Source organism: Cannabis sativa, chromosome 8 (assembly GCF_029168945.1).
Source record: "Cannabis sativa cultivar Pink pepper isolate KNU-18-1 chromosome 8, ASM2916894v1, whole genome shotgun sequence".
Lineage (NCBI taxonomy): Eukaryota > Viridiplantae > Streptophyta > Magnoliopsida > Rosales > Cannabaceae > Cannabis > Cannabis sativa.
Window position 1 is genome coordinate 16,754,858 of NC_083608.1, and position 21,213 is coordinate 16,776,070.

The window sequence follows — 21,213 nt, forward strand, 5'->3', positions numbered from 1 at the left end:
TTTTTTCTTGGATTGGATGGATCCAGTCCAATCCAATACATACTGGATCTAAAATATTGGATGGATCCGATCCGATCCGATCTAAAAAATACTAGGTCTAAAATATTAGATAAACCCAAATTAAACAAATAAATATATATGAAATACATCCAATGGATAGAGCCGATCCAGTCCAACATCCAATGGATGTTGGATCGATTGGATGACGAAATTAATTGGATCGGATCGGATGGTAAAATCTAACATCCAATATATGATTGGATCGGATCTGGATAGGCCTAAAAACATTGGTGTGATCCAATGAACACTCCTAGTAATATTGATACATAAGAAAGTATTAAGTATTACTGGTGCTTTATAGTATTTCTAATACATTAAACTAGATTAAAGTTACGGCCAGAGAATGCATGTATACTTAATCTTCAACATAATTATAGATATTGTTTTAATTAAGAAAAATTAGAATGTAAATCAATATAAAAACAAGGCTAATTAGTAATTTTTCCCCCTGAACTTTGACATGTAGTAAATCGTGCTCCATGAACTTTTTTGGCCGTTAAAAATTCCCCCTGAACTATTGAGATTGTTAAATTTAAGGACTTTTGTCTAATTTCATTCAATTTTACTGTTTCAGTGATTGTTTATGTACTAAACTATGCTCCCAGACTTTGATATCTACCAAATCATGCCCCTCAAACTTTAATATGTACTAAATCATGTCCCTTGAACTTTCATCCATGTTAGAATTTTTTACTAAAATTAGACAAAAGTCCTTAAATTTAACAATCTCAATAGTTCGGGGGGAATTTTTAACTGCAAAAAAAGTTCAGGGGGCACGATTTAATACATGTCAAAGTTCAGGGGAAAAAATTACTAATTAGCCTAAAAACAATAACAAAACTAAATATATAAAAAATAACAATGTTAAATTAGTATTTAATCGCCCCTAACTAATTCTAGTTTTTACTGTCTATTAATGAATAATAAAATTAGATGCCAAAAACCTTTATCTCTTTTTTTTTATATAAAAACAAACCATTATTGGCATCAATACGTATTGATTTAAAGCTAAATTTACTTCAATAATCATAATTATTATAGTATGTTCATACCCATTGTGGTATAGCATAAAGAACTTCACATGTGAATTTACCACAAAGAAAAATATATGAGCACAAAATTTCTATGGCCGTAACTTTAATCTAGTTATCTAAATTTACCATGTGCGACCAAGAAGCTCTTACGCAGACTTAAGGGGAAAATGTTATCTAAATTTCTACACAGGGTGATGTGCCATCCATTTAGATAACACGTGGAATAGATTCTGTGACTTGGACGAAAGATTTTTCTCATAATGAACCATACAGGGACCTATAATGCTCAAAGTCAATAAGAGTTGGAACATCTGAGTAGAGTATGCGAGAGCACCCAACCAGCTTCATCATGTGGGTTGCTCGCATAAGCCAACCAAAATATTATAAATGTTAAAAATTTAAAAGAGGCAATGTTATCTAAAATGAAATGAAAATTTTGAAAAATTTACTAATAATAAACTACAAAACACATTAAGATAAGACAAATTTACATAATAGATCAATTTTTTTTAAAAAAAAAAATTACAAAAATACATCAACATGAAAATATTTTTATTGATAAAAATATCTCTTCAGTAAAAATAATAAACATTTTTTGGTTGTTTTATAGTTTATTTATAATTGTTATGAAGTTATTTTTCCTGGTAATTTTTGTTATTTTATAGTTTATTTGTAGTTGTTGTGAAGTTGATCTCGTTGTCTTTTCACTTTTTGCTAAACAAAGTGTATTTTTATAATTTTAAAATTTTACGAGCGTATTTTTATAATTAAAAACTTTTAACTGTAAAATTGTAAATAAAACATTAAAAATGAGTATTTTTTTAAATTTCCCTTAAGATAATGTATAATAATTAAAAATAATATTATAAAATAAAAAAAATAAATGAGTCCCCGTCAGTGCGAGGGTATTATCTCCATCTCCACCCGTTTAATATTTGTAGATACAAAATTATTTTCATTCACACCTCATTTCCCATTTAAGCGGGAAATTCTTAATGGGAGCGAGTACCCGCGGAACTCAATACCCAAAGTACATTTTTCATCCCTATTTAAAACTAAATTAAGCGTTTTAAAAAATATAGGATTTTTTTTTCCTTAAGATTAAAACCACACCCACCATATTTGAGCTGATTGATTACAATTGTAGGATACAACTAGTATGCCACCTTGTATATCATCAAATGTTTTATAGTTAATTTTCATTTATATCATTTAAGTCAATTCCAACTCAAGTTTCATGATAAATAAACCCTATTTTTAATGATTTCCAGTATTATGCATTAATTGAAATGTTATTCTTACAATGGCATTTGATTTACAGTATTATCTCTTCAAGAGTTTTAACCTCCCTTTACAAATTAATTCCAACAATCTTTTAGAAAACCTGACATGACAGTAACAGCACTTAATCGCTATTACACTCTTCCTTCTTTCTCAATTACCAATTGATCAACATTAACAAATATTGGGATATTTACATTTTAATATTGTATAATAATCATCATTATATACATATATCTCATGATTAGAAAAAGAGAGTCAAAAGATGTGGGACTTTTATACGGGTATATAAAGGAGCGAACCCATATAGTAGCGAGGGGACGAAAATTAGGAAAAAAATATATATGTATTTTAATTAGTTACAACATATATTTGTATTAAAATATGATATTTATAGACAAAATAGTAAGCTTGGTGTAATGATTAAGGTAGATGACAAATAGATTAGAGGATAAAGGTTCAAATCCCACTAACTACGAAAACGCAATCCAGAAATAGATTTTATGAATTATGAACTTCTTTATTAGGTAGCGTTTGGTTGGAGGTAATGAAATGGAATGGAATGGAAAGGAAATAATTTTCATTCCATTCCTTTGTTTGGTTGCATTTTAAAGTATTGGAATGACATTCCAATGGAATGCTCTTTCCACCATTTTGGTAGAATGCTATTCCATTTTTAAAAAGAAGGAATGATCATTCCAATGTAACAAGAAAAAAAATTTAATTATTTTTTTATCAATTATTTTTATGCATTTTAAATTTTATTCCATTCCATTCTTATTCCCATTTCCATTCCCATTCCTATTCCTATATTTTCATTCCTCCCAACCAAACGCCTCCTTAGTTTCTTCATTAGTTTCTTTTTTTGATATGGTTATAAAACCTGGAGTGAGGGAAATAATTTGAATAAAACAAAGTTAATATCTGCAGTACATCCTGATAAGACCTCGTAAACTGTTTAAACAACAACCAGATCATTTTACTTTTCTTAATCAAATTTTTATTTTGAGAATTAAAAAGAAACAAAAACAAATTATCCCATGTAACAAAATCACTATATAAACCAAGAAACAGCCTTTTACTTTTACATCCAAGATTCAATTTTCAATGTCTGTTTGGAGTGAGAAGTAGGGAACATAAAAATGTACATTGATAGAGCTACTAAATCAACATAAGGAAGAAAAATAAGTGAACACTACAAAGAAAAGCTCACATTGGTAAGTAGTTAGTCAAAAGGGTCAATCCGGGGATCATGCTCACTTGCCATTACCATTCCAGTGCACAGACAGGTAGGGCACATAACCTATAAACAAGATGATCAATCACTTAATGAAGCAAAGGTCAATTAGTGAGGATAAAGAAAGGACCATGATTTTTGTACCTTTCCTGCACCGGAGCAATTTAAACACCTTTGTGTTGCCGGCACTTGCAGAGGGCGGTCAGATATGTTAGATGTTAATATGGGCTCAACTTTCACACACACACCACTTGCTGAACATCTAGCACAGGCCAAGTATCCTGTACATGCATGATTATGCAAAATCTCAATAAGAATAAAAGATTTCTAAAGCTTTACAAAATTGTATGATGTATATCATTCATGAACCCTTCAAACAATGTTGAAATCACCATAACAATGATTATTGACAAAAGCACAAACCAGTTCCATTGCAATATTTGCATCTTTTCTTCTCTTGCTGTTCGACATTGTTGGCTTCGATTAACATCAGCGCTGAAATGACACCCACAGCCCCACCAGAAAAGGATGCTACAATCGGATCAACCTGACTGAATCCAGTGAGTACGAAGAAAAGTTTAGGATGCTAGCCAAAAGTTCTGATTTCCATTTTGGAAAAAGTGAAAGGAAAAAAGAAAGAGTAGAATACCTTAATTGCATAGGTAAGTGCATACTGCGAATGAAATCTTCATATGAGGTGCCTCCTAAGCCTAGTTTTAGTTCTAACTGCCAAGAAAAAATCCCAGTTGAGGAAACACTACACCATCCTAAAGACTGAAAAACCTTTTACTTATGGTTACTAGATTAAGAACTTACAGTTGGTGCAATAAGTCCTCCAAACACAATTATACCAGAAACAAACGATAAACTGGTCAAGTAAAGCTGCTTCAATGTCTTTGGTGTCTACAAAATCATATACAAGCCTAGTCAAAAATCAGAGACCTCCATTACTACACTCTTTCTATTCCTTTTCTTTTTCCAAAACAAATAAACAAGATAATTAATGCATATGCAACTCCATAGTCAAGCACCAAATACACATAAGATTTCTTCTTTCAGAAAATAAAAGAAATATAAAGAAAGATTTGCAGCATAACTACCAAATTTTTTGGGTTTATAACCAGTAGGGACCTATTGGTTTCTTTTCTCCCCAATAGTATTAAAAGTGTAATTCTGTCTAATTTTCTCCTAACAGGTTTTGTTTATGAGTTTGTCTACACACGTATAAGAACACGATTAATACATATTTTTTATTAGGCTAATTAAGATTTTTACTCCCGAACTTTGACATGTACCATATCATGCTCTTTGAATTTTTTTTTTTTTCTGTTAAAAATTTTCTCTGAACTATTGATATTGTTGAATTTAAGGATATTTGTCCAAATTTATTCAATTTTACTAATTTTGTGATTATCTATGAACTAAATCATGCTCCCTAGACATTAATATCTACCAAATCATGCCCCTCAAACTTTAACATGTATTAAATCAAGCCCCCATCAATGTTAAACTTTTCATACTAAAGTTAGAAAAAAATTCTTAAATTTAACAATCTCAATAGTTCTTAAAAATCTTTAACGACCTTGAAAGTTCAGGGACATGATTTAATACATTCAGGGACAAAAATTCTAATTACCTTTTTTTATTAATACACTATTAAAAAGAGCTTAAGTTAGTTTTGCACCTAAAAAATTAACGGGTTCCTTCCAATTATAAACTTAAAACTTTTCGTAGTTATGCTGCAAATATCCCAAAAATATAAATTAATTCAAGCTTATTATTAAGCAGAATAAGCCAATTCCACTAAACTCACCACATCAGGGAGAAAGGGAATGGAGGAAGGAATATCAGGCATCTCATATGCCTCTTCAATGTCTTCCTCATCAATTTCATTGATGCTCTTAATCCGCTGTTGTACTCTTAATCTCCTCACCTAATAAATCATCACACAAAATTACCAAAATTAAGTAAACAATACTAATACATTGATGTATTTCGAAGAAAAAAATCAAATGAAATGAAAGTGTTAGATTTAATATTGACCTCTTCCATAAGAAGAAAAATCTTGTTCCGCCGGCTCTTAATATTTTCCTGAATTTCCTGTAATTGCATTTGAACAAAATCCTGAACTGTCTCTGGTCCTTCTATGATGCAAAAATTACTGAAAAATAAAAACATTACAATTAAGCCCAAAACAAAATTCTTCAAAATAAGGCTTAGGGAGACAAGTTTTAACCAAACTAAACCTGGAGAAGTTATCGCCACCAAGAGTATCGTCCTTGGAATTGATTGAGGAACATATAACTCGAGAACGTGGTAAGGTTAGGGACAGAGGTCTTGTTGGGTGGCCATGTTGGTGGGTTCTGAATTTATTGCAGTTTGGAGAGAAAGAAGGAGATTGGAGAGAGAAAGCAGCCATTTTTAGCTTCTTCCTTATCTTCTCTCCTATCTTTTACTACTCATCATCAAAGAGCCGAGAGAAGAGAGGGGTTTTGGTATTAGATCGTGGAATCTTAGGAAGACATTCTAGGAGCATCTTATGAATTTTTCCTTAGCTAAAGACAGAAAAGGATGAGATGAGACTAGTGGGTAACTGCCACGTGTCACCGTTTGTATACGCCAACTGTTTTGTTGTTCGGTTAACGTTGAATTCTATGTTCAGTGTTCGGTGTACTATATTAGTAGAGTAATTTGTTTTTGTTAAGTTTGATAAAAGAAATGTTTGTTGAGATTAACTGTGTGTTGGTTTTGAGTGACATGTGTCATGTGTCTTGGTAGTGATATGGGTGGAAGTGGAAAGAGATATAATAATAAAAATAATAAGAATGACAATGAGAACGATAATGGAAATCAAGGAAGATCACATTATTTTCGGTCCAAACAAACCCTTGGTCTAAATATAAAATAATGAGATTCTTATTTATGTTAATATTTTAAACCAATCACATTTGTGGGTGCTACTATCATTACTCCTATAAATGAGTTCAAATGAATAGAGTAGTACAATGAGTATAAGACAAATGAAAAATCAAATAAAGTAGGTTTACTAGAATTCTAATGCTTTATGGTACAATTTATTTAGAGCATAACTCCAATAGCATATTGACGTGATATTGAATTGCACATTGATTTCTCTTCTATTTGTCATATAAACAAAAGAAAAGTAAATTTTTTAACATTTGTCCATTTGGTCCCAAACTACATAAGTTTTGTAATTTGACATTAAAATTTAGAGTATTATTAATGTGTATTAGTGGTGTCTAGCACTTATAGACATACCGTCTTGTGATTAGGTAGCGATACTCTCTAAAAGATATTATATGAGCATTGCTATTAGACATCAGTAGTGCCTAGCACCTCCTCTAGACATGTCGTCTTGCGATTGGCCGACGATATTCCTTAAAAGTTATTATATTAAATTATATGGGACTCGATACTTAATTAGACTAATAGCAATATTAACACATAAGAGGATGCTAGGCACTATTGGTACCTTTTAACATTATATTATGTTATATGAGACCCAATATTTAGTTGGATCAATAGTAATATCAATACATAAAAAAGTGCTAAGTACCACTGCCCCTTAGCATTAACTCCTCTAAAATTTAAAATCCGTAAAAGAAATTGATAAAAAAATTTATTTAATTTTTTATCATTATGCATTCGAATAGTTTTTTCTTCTATTTCAAATATAATAGTCATTCATTCTACTAAAATAGTAAAAAAATCATTCTATTAAAATGATAATATGCAATCAAATAAAAGTACAGAATATAGATTGTTTCTTCTTCATTCTATTCTATTTCATTCTATTAAATGGTGCAACATAATCAGATCAAAAGTTTGCACCTTTTGTAATATAGATTAGTAGGTAGACTATAGTAGTAGCATTGGTTAGTAATTTAAGCTGAATAGCTGATAATATATATATATATATATAGGGCAAGACTATGGTAGGACCTAGCAAAAGTTCCCTATCAGTAGGGTACTTTTTTTAACCATTCATTTTAGATCGTGTGGTTATTATGATATAAGATGTATACTCTTACGATAAGACTGCTTGTATACAATTAAAACTTTATACATTATAATAATATTTAATATTTATTTTAAAAAAATAAAATAATATTAATAATTTATAAAAAAAAATATTAATTTTTGATTTAAATTATTATTATTTTTTTAAAAAATAGTTTAATTTTTTTATACAATTAAAATTTTAATATAAAATAAATAGTAATTAAAAAAATCTAACACATATAATACACATATATTTCAAAACTTAATAGATTAAATGTATATTCCATTTTTATATATATATTTTCTACATACAATTTAAAATAAAATTAAATATTTTATATATAATTTTTTTTCCTTTGAATTTGTTATTTGTTATTTTATTTATTTTAATTTGTTGTTAGACACATAAAATAGCAATATAGTTATGTGAAAAAAATGTTTTTTTTTATAAATATTAAATAATTTAATATTGAAAAATAACCGATCTAAAATAACTGATTCAATCTGTATTTTTTCTGATTGAATTAGATTGAATTTGAGCTATTGTGCGAATTGGATTGGATCCAAAATATGAAATCCGCACTTAGTGCGAATCGGATACACTATAAGCAAAATAATGCGGATTGGATTAGATGAACACAACAACACTCCGTATTTAAAAAAAAAAATTAAAATCTGTAAAAATATGAAAATAATCCCTTTTCTATTTTCAAAAAATTAACAACATGCTTTTTTAGATTTAAATATTTAAATTTAGAAACAAAATATGAAAAAAAAAATTGTACAAGAGGCGCACATTTAAGAATTATTTTTTTTAATCTTCTCTGCTCTAATAATTTATTTTTCAAAATTTAACTTCAAAAGAAAAACAAAATAAATATTCATGAAAATGATAAAATAAATAAAATAATTTTCTACAATAGAGTTTATTGTATTACAGTGAAATGAAAGTCACTATTTCATATTTGATTAAAAAAATTCCTTATACAATAGGGTAAAAACAAGCCGCCCCAGTCCCACCATAGATAATCCTTATATATAGGGCAAGATTATAGTAGAACTTAGCATAAATTCTCTACTCATAGGGAAACTTTTTCGGCTATTGCTTTTATATCTAATGGCAATATGGAGGTAGGGTGCATTTTAATTGAGTAGATTTTAGTGTATTTGATAAAAGATTTATATAAATTTATTATGAGATTCTTGATGAATTTCTTCATCAACTTTTTATTGAAATGGTATGAATTTCTGGATATTAATTTTCCTCTATGAAAATAAGTGCTAAATTGTACAAAATATTTAATTGATTAAAGTATTAAATATATATAAATAACATACAGACACTCCACCGTAATTTCAATACAGTTTATGTTCTTTAGTTTGTGATTGGTCTAATTTATTACCCTATGCTATGAGGAAAAAGCTAAAGCACCTACTATAGAATAACCCATATATATATATATATATATAAAAAAATAGGATACAATTGTTCAACAGTGAAAAAGAAAAAAAAATTACAAGACTTAGAAGTGTTGATGTAGTAGTAGTAGTAGATGAAAGAGAAGAAAAGTGATTGTAAATGTAAAGTTCAAAGTCTAGCTATTTCAACAGATTTTTGAAGTGCCTGAAGAAGACTTCTCATTATTCTTGGCTCCCCAGGTGGAGCTTGATCTTTCTTGGGTCCATTTCTTATGGCTCTAAACAGTGGTCCTGAACTCTCAGTAGCTGGAAATACCAGACAATCAATGTACACAAGTACCTCTGTTTTACCACCATCCTCAATTGTAATGAACCCCAGTCTAGCTCCACCAGCAATTTTATCAATCTTTCCTCCCCCAAAACAAAAAATTTTAAATCAACATAAGCTGCTTAACTTATCCATAAACAATTTATAATTGATGGATGATCCTTGATTATTACCTTCAAAGGTACAGGAAGTGGCAAATTAGCTCCTTGGCATAGACTGTTGGCCCACTGTATTTGTAAAATGAGAAAAAATATATGAAATTAAAAAATTAAAAAATCGCTAGAAGAAGGGGTCGAACCTCCGACCTTGTGGTTAACAGCCACACGCTCTAACCATCTGAGCTATTCCAGCTTCTTATTTGTGTTATTCATTTTAATAATAAATAGTCTACTCAATAATAATTATGTATTTTTAATTTTAATTTAATTTTATTTTATTAAATGCAAGTAAATAAGTGACGACCCACCTGAAAGAGCAGAAGTTCAAACCTCTGGAAATCGGTGTCGGTGGGCAATTTCATGGTTCCCAAAGAGACTCCATCTTCAGGGTCGTTGTTTTGAGTCGATGAAGCCTTGGCGACCATCTTCTTCGTTAGGTGGTAGGTTCGGCGGGACTGTTCGCTGAGCTTCAAGAACGAATTTTTGTTTTCCCAATTGAAGAATACCAATGGCTGAGGAAGAGGACGAGAGAGCTGAGGATGAGAATCCACACGTGCAGAGTACAGCAGTGACTTCACGGCTGCAATGGCCATGGCTACACTGCTTCACTACGTACGCAGATTGGGATTTAGGCTTCAAAATTATTTATTTCTCTTAATGGAAAATGGCTGGCTACAAAACGAAGCTCATAATTTAAACGGATAGGATAGACTTTCTCTCTCTCTCTCTCTCTCTCTCTCTCTCTCTCTCTCTCTCTCTCTCTCTCTATTTAAAAAAAATAAATTAATTTAAATTTGGATTAATTTTTTTTTTAAGTAATTACTCCCGTATAGTATTTTTTTAATTTTTTTTTTTTTTAAATTTACGGTTTGAGTTTTTAAAGTGGTTGCAGCGCTAGATACAATAGGAGTTTCTATACGATTTTTCTATGTAGAATTTCGTAAAAATACAAAAAATATATATATATTTTGAAGTGTAAAAATGAAAATGCTCTTTTTTTTAAAAGGTAGATGAAAATTTCTATAAATAACTAAATCACATATAATTTATTACATGCAGGTATTATTTTTTACATGCATGTATTATATTTTAATTATAACCGGTCATATTTTAATTATAACCGGTTTGAGTTATTTTGTATGATTATTTTTATTCATTATGTTATAGAATCGGTTCTATTTTTATTTATATTTGAAATATCTAATTCTGGTGACTTTTTCCGGTAACTTTTTCGGTGACTTTAATTTTTTCGGCGTCGGTGAATTTTCTGACGAAACTTATTATTGTTTTAAAAATATGAGATTTTCATCTTTTTTTTACAAACATATAGCATAAAAAATTCCATATAAATGTGTAAAAAAAAAAAACTCATAATCTCATGGTATTATTTATTTTTGCCATAAAAAGGTAAACTGTTATAATTTTCTCATATATTGTGTAATTTCTACTTTTCAATAATATTTTAGAGATAATCATATAAAAAAATTATTAGCATCATTAAAATTTAAATATTTATTTATAAATACTCAAATTTTTATATCACACCTTTGAATAAATTAATATATAATCTTAGTTTTTCATTTTTAATAGTTTTAATTAAAAATTATAATCTTCAGTATTATATTTAGAAATTTTTTTATTTTTACACTTTAAATAGTTTTTTAACGAAAATCCACGTAGTAACCTATATAGCAACTAACGGAACAAGTTAAATCTGGTTTTGAGATGGAACCCCATGATTCTTAACATGGTATCAGAGTCATATCCCTTGCGGGCAAGTGATCATATCCAATCTGCACCTATATAGATAGTGACCATGTCTATTCTGATACGGTTCAAGATTGGGTGAGCAAAAAAATAGCCACCATCTTGAGGGGGAATATTGTAGAGAAGTGAGCCATATATAAGAACATGGGCTACTCCACTCATTGCCAATTGGTTTTGAGATGGAACCCCATGATTCTTAACAGTAACCAAAATTCACATAGCAACCCACATAGAAACCACCGGAACAATTTAAACCGTAAATTTAAAAAAATAAAAAATATATTTATAAGGTAATTCTCCTTATATTTAAGTATTATTATTATTATTATTTTTATTTTAATTAAATTAATAAATTATACGATTTTTAATATGTCGTGTTTTACATTTTAGACTTGTCGCGTGTCGTGTCTTTCGGGCTAGTCTATTCATACTTACGTGATGTGTTTTTCGTGTTTCTTGTGTCGTATCGTGCCAATTTGTAACATTGTACCATATCATGCCCAAACCCATATTTCTTCATGCCTAATCGTGGTCGTGTCTTCTCGGCTCGTGTCAAAAAACTTGACCCGTATTTAATAAAGAAAAATTAATAGCACCTTCAACTAAAAGATACATAAACAATCACACTTATTAATGGCTATCAATCAAAGATACCAACTATGCGAAGGACAAACTTAATGAAAGATTAATCTATAAAACAGAAATTAAGGAGATATTATATTATAGTAATTTAATATCATATTTCATATAATTTAATTTAGGAAGAGGTTTCAATGGTTACATTTTTATTGTAACCATCATGGTTACATTTTTTTAAGCCATTGGATTATTATTTAATGGTTGTGATTAATTTGAAAATTAAATAAAAATAAATAAAAAATAACTTGTAACCTGAAAGTAACCTAATCATTTATTTCCTTATAAAACTTTAATTAAGATTAATTATATTTTAAAATTAAATTAATTATAATTATTAATTAATTTTTTGCAATTTATTACTATACAAGGATCTTTTAGCAATTTATTTTTTTATACTTAAGTTATTTAAAATTTTATAGCAAAGTTTTTTATAATTTAAAATTATACACATATAATTTCATAATTTAAATTTTATTATTCTTGTAATCTTAATTTTAAATTATTACACATAATTATTTAATTTTTTTTATTTAAATATTTAAAAAGTACAAAATGAAATAAGTTGAAGGATTTTTTAGAAAAAAAATGGCTGCACTTGTTATCGATTGATTAGCTTGAGGCCTCATACTTAGTTCATATAATTGTAACAAAATAATTAAATATCATTTAAAAATAATCAATTATTTGAAAATTTATCATAAGAAGAGAATTTTAATTTGTGTCAAAAGAAGTTTAATTTTTGTAAAAAAAAATAATTTTTTTTGTAAATAAATACCATTTTAGACCCTGTGTTTTGCAAAAGTTACAGATTGGACCCTGTATTTTGTTAAATGACAAAATAGACCATGTATTTTTTAAAATAGTAAAAATAGGACCCTGAGCTTAATTTTTGACAATTTTTTTTTTAATACAACCAACTTGAAGACAATGCTTAATACGAACAGATACAAAAAATGTAAACAGTTTTGTCATAACACTTTTAGATCGGATTATAATTAAACTTTATTTTGACAAAAAATCAATTCAGGGCCCTATTTGTACTATTTTAGAAAATACAGGATCCATTTTGTCATTTAACAAAACACAGGGTCCAGTTGGTAACTTTTGTAAAACAAAGGGTCCAAAATAGTATTAAATGGCTTAATTATTAAAATAATTCAAGTAACGATTTAAATATAAATATTAATTACTAAAAGAGGTCTTATTAAATATTTAATTAATTATTTTAAGAAAATAGTTAATTATAATTAAATAATTCTAAAAAAGGAATGTCTATTTAATTAATTATTTTAAGAAAATAGTTAATTACAATTAATTAAATCTAAAAAAAGAAAGTCTACCTATTAGTAAACTGATATTACAGGTTAAAGAAAAATATACCATATGGTTACAATAAAAATGTAACCATTGAATAGTCACCCTTTAATTTAATATTCTAGAAAATTACTAACCAGGTTCCATTATACATAATAGTAATGCTCTTCAAATTTATTTCTTGGCCCCTACTAAACAATGTCAAACCTTCTAATATTGTAAATTTGAAAATAAACTTGGGCATAACATGGTGGAGTTAAGATTTCAATAAATTGACTTTCAAAAAAGAAATAAAGAGACTTCAATAAATTGAAAATGGAAAAATTAATGTGTGAGATACACATGTTTTGAGTTTTATTGACAGTTTACTCCGCACATATAATCTTTCAAAACATAAACTCAACTATCACCTAAATTAATTTGAATTTGTACAAGTAAAATAAATAAAAGAACAGAAAAAAAAAGAGAAAAAAAACCCATTCATACTACATTAGAATAGCATAACAATACTCCTGATTCCTGAATGCCCAAGTGTTTGCAGATCAAGAGCCTGCCTTGCCATTCTTGTCAACTGCGGAAATGTATGTAGCAACTTTCCTTCTTCATTGACTACGAGGTGTCGAGTGAACATGCGTCAAGTTTGGGAAGGAGACTTCGCCAAGCATCAGCAAATGCATTCGCCAGACGTGCCTGTCCTTTGGCGAATTCATGGAAAGCGATCCCTATGTCGTTTGTTTTCTCATCCTGAAACCGCACCATCTCTTCATTCATTCTTCGAACGATTGTCTCGTATCTTGTTGTTGCTTCCTCACTGGCAGCCTTTAACTGCATCACAAAGCCAAATTCAGTCACATAAAAATTCATATAATTTGTAAACAAATCACTGATAAGATAGGCTGACTTGCCTCCTTGTACTCATGTTCAGCTTCTCCAACCCTCTCAGATCGTGTAAGCATTAGTTTGTCTCTGAAAACCAATAAGAAAATCAGTAATAATGAGTTGTCCCCACTTAACAGCATAAAATTACCGAAGAGGTAAATAGAGATGAGAAAAGGGGTGGAGGTAACCGGACACTTACAAAGCTATCTCCTTCAACCTAATTGTTTCAGCAAGTTCGCAGTGTTGCTTGAAGGCATTTGCTCTCTCTGCAATTGTGGCCTGTTTAACAGAACAAAGTAAAATAGAAGTGCAGAGTTGAGTGATTGGAAATCATCCACAGTAACATATGCTTTACTTCTTCCACTTGCATCAATGTTATGCATCCAAAATTAACCCAAACTGTGCATGTATCTATGATTACGTGATAACAAGGAAAAGAAGTTTCCAATAATTTTGGTAGATTCAGAGTTAATTACATTAGAACACAATTTCTGCTAGATCAAGAGTTAGCTACGTAGACCATAAATGTCAAACAAGATAGAAACCAAATTCACCTTAATAGATTGTACAGCACGAACATAATCTTTCAAGGGTTCTTCGAAATTCATTAACAGATGTTGAGCCTGCAAGAGAAAGAATGCAAATGGCAGTGCCAACAAAGCAAACTCATTAATCCAAATAAGCCCAGCCCTTAGGGAAAATACACGAACAAAGACACAATACATACTACACATGAACAGATTGTTAACTTCACTTTAAAAGCCTACCTCCTTTTGCAGCTTGATTGATATTGCTTCTGATTTTGCACCAAGATCACAAAATGCCTTACCAACATCATTACTTTCGCAAGCACCCAAAAGCTTGAATGACTTTCCTAATTCTGACAGAGATTGCCCATACTCTACATAGACAAAGAAAGTTAAGAGTTTGAACTGATGGCAGCTGCTTAAATCAATGCTTTCACATTTCCAGTACCTCGATGTCTTTTTACAAGACGGTATGCATGCTTCTGTGCTTCGGCAACATGATTTTCAAGCTCAAAGATATAATGTTTCAACTTTTCATACTCAGCATTTGACTCTTCCACTGGCTTCTCCTTTCCAAGAACTACATCACTCATTTTAGTTTGTACATCCTGCCAGATGAAAATAAATTTCTCTCATCAAATTGAAAGTCCAAAAGAATGATTTCATATTAGTCTACCACAGTGAGCTACTAAGTTTTGTAGTTGAGGTGTATCAGTAAACAGACATTATGTACAGTACAGTCCAATACTCCAATGTCTATAAGAGAAATTTCTAAAATTACTTCTAGGACAAAAGTTAACACTATCCCCATGAATATTTAATGCATTTTTGCAGTTTACGAAATTTGCTAAAGACCATCATAATGAGTTCAAAGTACCTTAATGATTTGCAAGAAATCAGCTGGCCTCTTCTTAAAGATCCCAGTGTCTTGAGATCTCAACCTTTCCATTGTCTAAATAAGAATCACATAAATGTATCAGAAAAATTATTGGTCAGTGTCTTTTACAAAATCAGAAATATTATCTCTTGTTAATAAGGTTAGATGCACATACACCCTATGGATGATATTAATCTTTAAGAAAGAAATCATGAGGCATTTTCAAAGTTTTTAACTACCTCTTCATCTGCCTGTAAGAAGGTTCTAAGATCATCACTTTGCTGAAGTTCATTGTGTGAAGCTATTCGATTGATGAATATATCCAACCCTTGGCGCCTCAATTCAATAAACTCAGCACTGAAACGAAACTTCTCTGCATAGAGTGAGCGAAATTAGTCTTAGTCCCCTAGTCACTTTGAAGTAGTTTGAACTTCAAACCACGATTCTATATCATCAAAATCGATGGATTTTCAATTTTCAAAGGATAATAAATGCATTGTATTGTTTGTTACAAAAACGAGACAAGAAAAGGAATATGTTGCTACCTACAGCACTTTTCTCAGGAAGAGGAGGAATAAATACTCCCTTGTACTTCTCAAAGAGACGATCACGCAACCAAACGAAATCACTATAACGCCTGATAACGATCTTCTCAGGCCCTTGATATTCAGGTAAATTTGTCTGTCAAACAAAATCCCACCTTTTAAACCATCATCATTCATATTTCATTCTAATTCAACTCTGAGCTTAAAAAACCTAACAATGCTAGGCAGACAGATCATTATACAAAACCCATTAACCCTATTCATAATAGTCTTCATACCAAAGCAAGAAAAACGAATGATCAAAAGTGCACACCGCATTTTCTAGCCCCAAAAAAACAAAAAGCAAAACCCTAATCCAATTACAGAAACCAGAAACAGAACTGAATCAATAATAATACCTTGGTGATGACTCGGTAGGATATGTAAGCCTGGACTCCATTGCCCAATTTGACTGGATCAGTGACCGAGACTGAAAGGAACGGCTGCGAAGACGGAGATCTAGGGCTCTGAGATGAGCCCGATACACTTCTCTGCTGCTCCATTAGTCACACCAAAATTACAGAAATTAAAAATCAAAAAACCAAAAACAATTCACATAAAAATTACTGACACCGAAATATAAATGAAACCCAACTATGAATTCAACAAAGAAGAGACCCAAAAAAAAAAAGACAGACAGAGAAGGCAGTGGCAAAACTGTAATTACCAAGGAATTCATGGCGGGTTCGGGAGATGAGAAGAAGAAGAAGATTAAAAATTGAGAAGATTTTTGATTTAAATCGGAAAATAATCAAAATCATAGTTGCAGAGCTTTTGAGTTTCCTTAGAATGACATAAAGTGGACGAATAACAGGCTGACACGTGGTATCTTGACCAATGAGATCTCTCTCCTCTCTCAGTACATAGTTTTGCTTTACACTCACTCCCATGTACTAAATCATAGTTTTTTATTTATTTTCTTAAGAACATAAATGCAATTATGTAACTAGTTCTAATTATTAATCATCAATTGTGAAGGGAATACATTTGTGAGAATATTATTTTTAGTGAGCAAGGAATTGATTTAATTATTCATTCATTCAATAAATATGAGAATGAAATTAGTTCCCTTAATAGTTTTGTTACCATGATTGTCATTCTTGTATGGAAATTTTTACTCACCAAAATGTAAGTTAAATTAATAAAAGAATTAAAAGTATGTTTTCATAATATTATTGAATCTTGTAGACTTTTACCTTTTATTTATTTTTTATTAAAAAATCTATTCAAAATATATATAGCACAAGTTTGGTTGCATACTATTAATTTAGCATGAATGTTATACCCAATTTACCAAGTAGTAAATGATCATCTTGGATAGCATGACACATCTCATAGTTAACTTATTTAGCATGGTTCTTCATAAAATAATTCCGAAACATTAATAAAGTATAATCCAACAATGATGGTAATGTTTATAACATTAATAAAGTATAATCCAACAATGATCGTAATGTTTATAAATTAAGGTATTTTAATATTATTGAGAAAATTACATCTGACCAGCTCGATTATATATTTATTATTGAGGGAATGAATTAGAACAATTATCTCGACTAACAATAATTTAATTAGTTAAACAACTCAATTACATGGAGAAAATGGAGATGCATATTGGCTAAGTAATTTATATTATCTCAAATATGTACAATGTGGCCATTATACACATTAACTCATAATCTCACTCACATATGAGAGCTGGTAACCAAAAGTGATGTCTATAAAAGATCTCTTGTTAAAAAATTGTATCTCATATTGTGTTGCACTAATTAAAATTTGACACGTCAATTAATTTTTTATTTAGGAAAAAATTAAATCTTTAATTGAGTCAACAAAAATTATTAACATATTTAATATAAATTAGATTAGTTGATATATCAAATTTTTAATTAATTTAACACAATAACACTAGTTTTTAATAAGGGATCTTGATTCATAAATAGGAATAAAAAGACTGGAAGATATGGGTAACAGATTTTGCATTTATTAAAATTCTGCCCAAATTCATATTCATGTGTATAGTCAATATGTGCAGTTTAAGAGTTCATAAAAAAAATTGACAAAAATTAGATTCTAAATGTATGCATTAATATTTGGGAAATTTGATTTTCTATACTTAGAAAATCAAAAATTTTTTTCCCTAAACAAAAAATTTAAAACCTAAAAAAACTATTCCTTTTTTTTCAAAACCCCAAAAATACCCCCCTCACAATATTCTCTCTCTGCACCATCTCTCTCTCCCTCTATCTCACCCCAACCGCCCACCCTCACCCGAACCACCCTCACCCACCCACGTCAACCCCAACGCCGATCACCACCCTCACCCCCGTCGACCACGACCCCAACCCCTCCGACCCCAACCCCAACCCGAAAGAGCAACCCCAGTCTCTGAAATTTTTTTTTTTTTCCTGCGATTTGAGAGAGGGAAGAAGACAGAGGTCCGATGGTTGGACCTTGGGGGTCCGATGGGTCCGACCATCGGACCCCCAAGGTCCGACCGTCTTTTTAATTTTTTTTTTTTCTGCGATTTTGGAGAGAGAGGAAGAAAGAGGTCCGATGGTCGGACCTTCGGGTCCGATGGGTCCGACCATCGGACCCATCAGACCCGAAGGTCCGACCGGCTTTTATTTATTTATTTTTTTTTATTTTTTTTTCCCCGCGATTTGAGAGAGCAGGAAGAGAGAGGTCCGATGGTCGGACCTTGGGGTCCGATGGGTCCGATTGGTCGGACCCCATCGGACCCCATGGTCCGACCATCGGACCTGGGGTGTGGGATTCTTGGGACCGGCTAGATAGAGAGAGAAAGAGAGATAGTTTTAGTTTGGGGGTATTTTTGGGGTTTTGAAAAAAAAGGTATAGTTTTTTTAGGGTTTAAATTATTGGTTTAGAAATCAAATTTTTTGATTTTCTAAGTATAGAAAATCAAATTTCCCTAATATTTTTAGAGTTGATATTTATATGTTTAGTACTAATAAATTTCAACAATGTTTAATATTTATATATTTATTTGTATATTTGTGATTTATAGTCACATAACAAATTGTTTTAAAAATAAATGTAATGCAGTTGAAGGAACACATTTTTAATAATTTGTATAGTTCAATGGTGTACACAAAGCAAAATTCTACAAAAATTGTAATTCAGAGAAGAGAAACTATTATTCTTAAAATAATATTTTTACTATTTTTTCTACCCGATTTCAGTCAAATTTGCATTTAGGTGATAGATTTGAATATTACTCCCAATTAACGGTAGTGTCAACCACATATTTTAGGGGATTTTTTTTTTGCTAAAAGAGTATTAATGAAAATATAATTTTTATAAGATAAATAAAAATAAAAAATATAAATTTTATTACGGAAAATTTCACATAATAAAGAAAAAAATAAAAAAATTTAGCGAGGAAACTCGATTATGTTTTAATTTTATAAACTTAACTCTTAATATTTTTTTTTTTGTGCCAATACCTCTTTAACTTTACTTTTGTTTGCAATTTTAATGTGTCAATTAAATTTTACTCTTAAATGCCAAATAAATCATCCATGTGTACACCTGTATATTCATGATATGTTTTTATTGGTTTTGAGATTTTTTTTTTGTAGACTCCACTTTAATGGAAGATATCATTGGCTTCGAGATTATAGTGTCGTGTGTATACATGTGTGCACAGTTCCAGTTGAGATTTAACAATAAAATTGAACTGACATCTCAAATTTACAAACAAAAGTGAAGTTAATGGAGTCCTGCCACCAAAAAATAAGATCAAGAGGTTAAGTGTTTAAAAATTAAAACATAAAGAGTTTCGCTGCTAATCACCTAAAAAAATTTATAGGGACAAAAATGAAAATATGTAAGATTAAAAAAAGATATTTGCGGCATAAATATCTCATGTTTTCAATTTTGCATATTTACATTAGTCTTCCTCACAGTCTTTGGGGATCGTCTCTCGAGTAATCTGGATCATTAGTATCACCGTCTTCTCCTTTCACTCGGGATGTTATCTCTTCTTTTGGACTTTCTTAAAGATCACGTAGTGGGGAGGTTGCTGGTTGTTTCTCGTCATCACCATTGCGACAAAAGGTTTGTGTTAGTGAATGTTTCGTACAATTTTCAATGAAAGTACTAAAATATTGGTCAAGATTTTCGGGAATTACTTAATCTTCTTTTATGAAAATTGATTATAAATAGAAGAAGAAATCTTTATGCGATTCATGTGTTAATTAGCCTTAGTCCATGAATTACTTGAATTTATGTGTAATATTGATATTATAATAGGGTCTTTTTCCTCTCTTTTCTTTTAAGAAAAAATTTCCCAATCTCATTCTTTTTGCATTCTTCTCTATCTATAGGCTAAGGTGTGGGATATCCTAGGTTATTTGGCACATCCTTCCTTTACCTCTATGCTCTATATAGCCTTTTTTCTATGTACAAGAAATGATATTTTACAATGAGTGTATTAGGTGGGATTTGAAGTAGAAATTTGGAGAGACAATACTGGGCGTGTTCGCGACTGATGGGACAAAGTAAGGAGTAGTCGTCACTGAACGTTTATGGGGGCACACAATGTCAGAAAAAGTATGGGTCAAATCCCTATAAAGCATCCCATTTTTTAAGGCGAGTTCATTTTGTCATCTGTGTTGAAAGAGTCATTTACAATGTTCTGTCTTGGGAGATGTGTTAGGGGTATGGATGACTCGCTGATGCTAAATGGTTCAGGAGGTTATCATTCTCTTGGAGGCCAAAGTTGTGACTCAACTTTGGGAACCCTTCCAGGATCTTTGTTCACTTTTGGATGCTGACACATCTCTTGAATGCCTACCAGAATCAAGGCGTTAATATCCATTTATTATGTCTTATGTGCGGGCCTATCGCTAACTCTCGATTTGCCACATGTTTTTGGTAAAAAAATACAAATGACAGAATATATCTTAATAAAAAAATATTAATTTTATGAGGTGAAAATAAAATACTCAAAATTAACATATTGAAAATTTAGTTTATAAAAAATTGACTGGAGGAAATTGACTCAACTTAATGATATACATAAATGTTGAAAATCAATATATTGTATAAAAATAAAAGAAGA

The 21,213-nt window shown here is 30.3% G+C and overlaps 3 protein-coding genes and 1 non-coding gene across 5 annotated transcripts; all 4 read right to left on the reverse strand.

Annotated features, from left to right (window-relative positions):
* Positions 1–3,434: 3,434 nt before the first annotated feature.
* LOC115701039 (protein ORANGE-LIKE, chloroplastic) lies at positions 3,435–6,377 on the reverse strand. Its single transcript, XM_030628722.2, has 8 exons — positions 5,859–6,377; positions 5,656–5,773; positions 5,426–5,545; positions 4,429–4,515; positions 4,262–4,338; positions 4,036–4,163; positions 3,757–3,893; positions 3,435–3,678 (listed from the first exon to the last, which is right to left on the reverse strand). The coding sequence occupies exons 1-8, from the start codon at positions 6,029–6,031 to the stop codon at positions 3,601–3,603; spliced, it is 918 nt and encodes a 305-aa protein (XP_030484582.1). The 5' UTR covers positions 6,032–6,377; the 3' UTR covers positions 3,435–3,600.
* Positions 6,378–9,071: 2,694 nt separating this feature from the next.
* On the reverse strand, positions 9,072–10,238 carry LOC115698716 (uncharacterized). The gene is made up of 3 exons (XM_030625861.2): positions 9,849–10,238; positions 9,556–9,609; positions 9,072–9,460 (listed from the first exon to the last, which is right to left on the reverse strand). Exons 1-3 carry the CDS (start codon positions 10,131–10,133, stop codon positions 9,224–9,226), a joined length of 576 nt encoding a protein of 191 aa, XP_030481721.2. The 5' UTR covers positions 10,134–10,238; the 3' UTR covers positions 9,072–9,223.
* On the reverse strand, positions 9,660–9,733 carry TRNAN-GUU (transfer RNA asparagine (anticodon GUU)). Its single transcript has one exon. It is a non-coding gene; the product is annotated as a tRNA-Asn (tRNA).
* Positions 10,239–13,537: 3,299 nt separating the features above from the next.
* LOC115700904 (sorting nexin 1) lies at positions 13,538–17,076 on the reverse strand. Of its 2 annotated transcripts, none has more exons than XM_030628571.2 (11): positions 16,795–17,076; positions 16,487–16,621; positions 16,089–16,224; positions 15,783–15,916; positions 15,544–15,618; positions 15,115–15,274; positions 14,907–15,040; positions 14,694–14,762; positions 14,339–14,418; positions 14,166–14,226; positions 13,538–14,085 (listed from the first exon to the last, which is right to left on the reverse strand). In XM_030628571.2, the coding sequence occupies exons 1-11, from the start codon at positions 16,804–16,806 to the stop codon at positions 13,870–13,872; spliced, it is 1,212 nt and encodes a 403-aa protein (XP_030484431.1). In that variant the 5' UTR covers positions 16,807–17,076; the 3' UTR covers positions 13,538–13,869. The 2 variants fall into 2 exon arrangements, with proteins under 2 accessions (XP_030484431.1, XP_030484432.1); XM_030628572.2 differs by having other exon boundaries at positions 16,487–16,618; positions 16,795–16,930.
* Positions 17,077–21,213: the final 4,137 nt, after the last annotated feature.